The sequence below is a fragment of the Formica exsecta genome, unplaced genomic scaffold (genome assembly GCF_003651465.1).
Source record: "Formica exsecta isolate Colony F162 unplaced genomic scaffold, ASM365146v1 scaffold175, whole genome shotgun sequence".
NCBI lineage: Eukaryota > Metazoa > Arthropoda > Insecta > Hymenoptera > Formicidae > Formica > Formica exsecta.
In genome coordinates, this window is record NW_021849067.1 from 886,361 (window position 1) to 889,478 (window position 3,118).

The 3,118-nt window shown below is 33.5% G+C and overlaps 1 protein-coding gene across 1 annotated transcript in view; it reads right to left on the bottom strand.

The window, feature by feature from the left end:
- Positions 1–105: 105 nt before the first annotated feature.
- The window catches only part of LOC115233448, a 22,555-nt gene continuing 19,542 nt past the window's right edge, over positions 106–3,118 (bottom strand). Inside the window, exon 7 of the mRNA XM_029803878.1 lies at positions 106–3,118. This exon is cut by the window's right edge and continues 7 nt beyond it. Coding sequence (XP_029659738.1) covers positions 3,048–3,118 — 71 coding nt within the window. The 3' untranslated portion in view covers positions 106–3,047.

Genomic DNA, 3,118 nt, shown 5'->3' on the forward strand with positions numbered 1-3,118 from the left:
TATATATTATTAGCTCAGTCTTTAAACGTAATTTCATAGAGAGATGTGTGAATAATCAGTATCGAGTTTTTAATGGACGCGGTATGCGCGCGATCTTGCCTCTTATTTTTCTCTTTGTATTTCTTGCAAACAATTTGCTATTTCAATAGCAAGGGAACAATTACTTGACACCTTTCTTTTCTCTAATTCTTTTTTAATTTTCTCGCTAATCCGAGATTCAATACACGCGTGCAGTAAGAGTTTATATAATTGATATAATTACGTTCATTTAATTTATCTGCTTTGCAATGTCTTTCTATAATAATAATAATAATAATAGTAATAAATTAGGAACCACGTATACAATATGAAATATGAAAAATTAAATTAGAATACACTTTCATTAATGATAACTATTTTATACATTAAAAAGATACTATTTGTATTCGCTTTTGTAAATGTTTAGGCCACGCTCTCGTTTCTTTACGTTCTCTCATTCTCTCTCTCTCTTTCTCTGCAGTAAGCAGGAATTTCGAACAGTTCGAATAGAGAGTCGTTTGTGTGTCGTTGTTGTTATTATTATTATTAAATGTATTTCGAAGCGATGAGTGACAGATGTGTGCGTAATTAATATGAAAAACGTGTAACAAAGCATTTAGAAAAGCTGTTCTTTTATACTCTCGAGAGTATCTACAAATTTGAATTGTCGTTTAATGTCTTCAGCACCTTCTCTGTCACTGTTAGAATATACTTTGGACGAATTATATAATTATAAAAATATGCATTTCGGATTTCTTTTTTTAAGCACAGCGTGATACAACAAAGTACCATGATAGGTTGTAATACAATGTAGTACGACGAAAATGTTGCTGTTATTATAGTCGATATTATCGAAGATCCGGGATTATTTTAACGTAGAATAATTCATTATTTACAAGAAGCTGAAACGAAATGACAAAGAGGCCCAGCCTCAAGCTATGTCCAAGAAAACATATTAATCCCATTCTATTGCATCTTAAAATAGCATTTTTTAATGCTGCTTAAATTAGAAATCAAGTAATCATAATCTGAATATGAAAGAATTCGAATAATACAAAAATGATATGTGTAAAAAAAATCATGAATAAATCTTTTAGCGATTATGTATGCAATCAGAGATAAATTCAAGTCTTTTTTATCTAAATAAATAAATAAGTAATAAAACGAGAACGGTGTATGATTAATATGATTGGGTGCTATAGCATTTTCCTTGATTTTGAAATGCAATAACCGATATATTTATTTTATGTATTGAACAAATACTAATGAAAAATGATTGGGACTAATATCTTGCAGAATCATACATGTACTACATATCTCATTCCACATTCACTTCATTATTTTGAAAATAAGATGAATATAGAAGATAAATAGAAATTCTCAATTTCCTTTCATGTAAACGTCACACAGACGAAATATAATTAGGTTTTCTATTATGAAATTAGTAAATTATGAGCTGCGCTTATACAAAGTCATTGAATTAATTTTTCTAGCATATTTGTTTTTCTACTTTCTCTCTATCTTTCTCTAATGACATATTCTGTCTTTTACATATACTTTTTTTTTACAGATATACAGAAATAAAGATTGATTTCACTACAAGTGTATCATTGCGTGTATGTTCCATATGCCTAAGATTTATTAAATGATATTTCATTAAGAGCAAAGCGTGTTGAGAAAATATTTTGTCAATACATAACAATTCAACGTCGGATGGCGATCTGACGTCAATAGATTTTTCTAACCAATTATTAAATAGATAGCATATTTATTTTGAGCGGCGAAACGTATTTCATATGCGCTTATGAAACTATTGCTTTCTGGTAAGACGTCGGATTTATATAATTTAAATTTAAATCCTAGAGACTTCTACATATAAGACACATATGTTCATTATTAACCCTTTGATACTAATGGTACGATTAATCGCGCATTCACAAAGATTATTTTGGAAGAGCCTATTATAAGCATACAATGCAAACTATAGTAAATCGCAATATACCAGATGTTCGCGGGGCAAACGCCGCGAGGTATCATAGAACACATTCATTCGTGATACATCATTATCCAGGAGCAAATTGTGGATCAAGGTTTTTTACCAGCGTTTGTTGTCGAATACGGATAGCATGTACCAAGCATCAAAAGGTTTTATCTTGTCTATTATTAGCGATTTTCGGCTATAAATTTCGTGTTTTACGAGAAGATTTGTTTGTTACTAGCATGTGTCAGCGTCCTGCGCTCATAATAACACAGCGATTCGTCGTTGAACGACGCTCGTCGCGGATGTAAGACAGATAAACGAGCGATTCCATTTGATCTTTTCCGATCAAACATATCGAAGCTACACGTCTTGCTTTCTTACGAAAGAGAGTAGAAAGGCACTACTTTTACAACTGATGCATGTATCTCTCTTTTTATTTTTTTCTATCTTGATAATGACTTGCGACAATACTAAACGCGATACTAACGTTTGCATGAAGACAATATTCAATGATTCCTGTCATTTTCAAAAAAATAATATATACGGAAATGTTTTGTCTCGAACATCACATTTTTTGTATGCGAGGTGTTTTCCATTTTCTCATTTTTTTTTTTCAAATGAAAGAATTGTACCGCGGATGAATCATTGAGATACTCGTTGGAAGGAATACACGCGATAATCGACGAGCGTCGACCGTCCCTTCGATCAAACTCGAGGAATTCGAGTGCGGCAATACGGGAATGTCTCGACACGAGGATCGAAGGGAGCCGAGATGCGTCGTCTCGGTACATGTGTCATCAGCTCAGAAATTGTACTCAATATACTTGACTCGCTTTGTTTTCTCAGCACCGCGTTAAGATGTTTTGAATCAAATGGATATTGCTAACAAGTTCGCTACTAAAGGCTACTAAAGGCCGCTGCTATCTCGAGATATATCTCTCACTATCATCGATATTTATTCGACGGTATTTCGTATGTTTCGCGTGATGTCGATAATGAATCGTCGCAGCGGAACGCGTCGTACGTGGACGGTGCGTCAGGTAGTTTGCTATTGACTCGGATGCTTGCTTTCGCTGATGGACGCCATCCTCATTGATTCCGCTTCTGAGCAATTCCAGC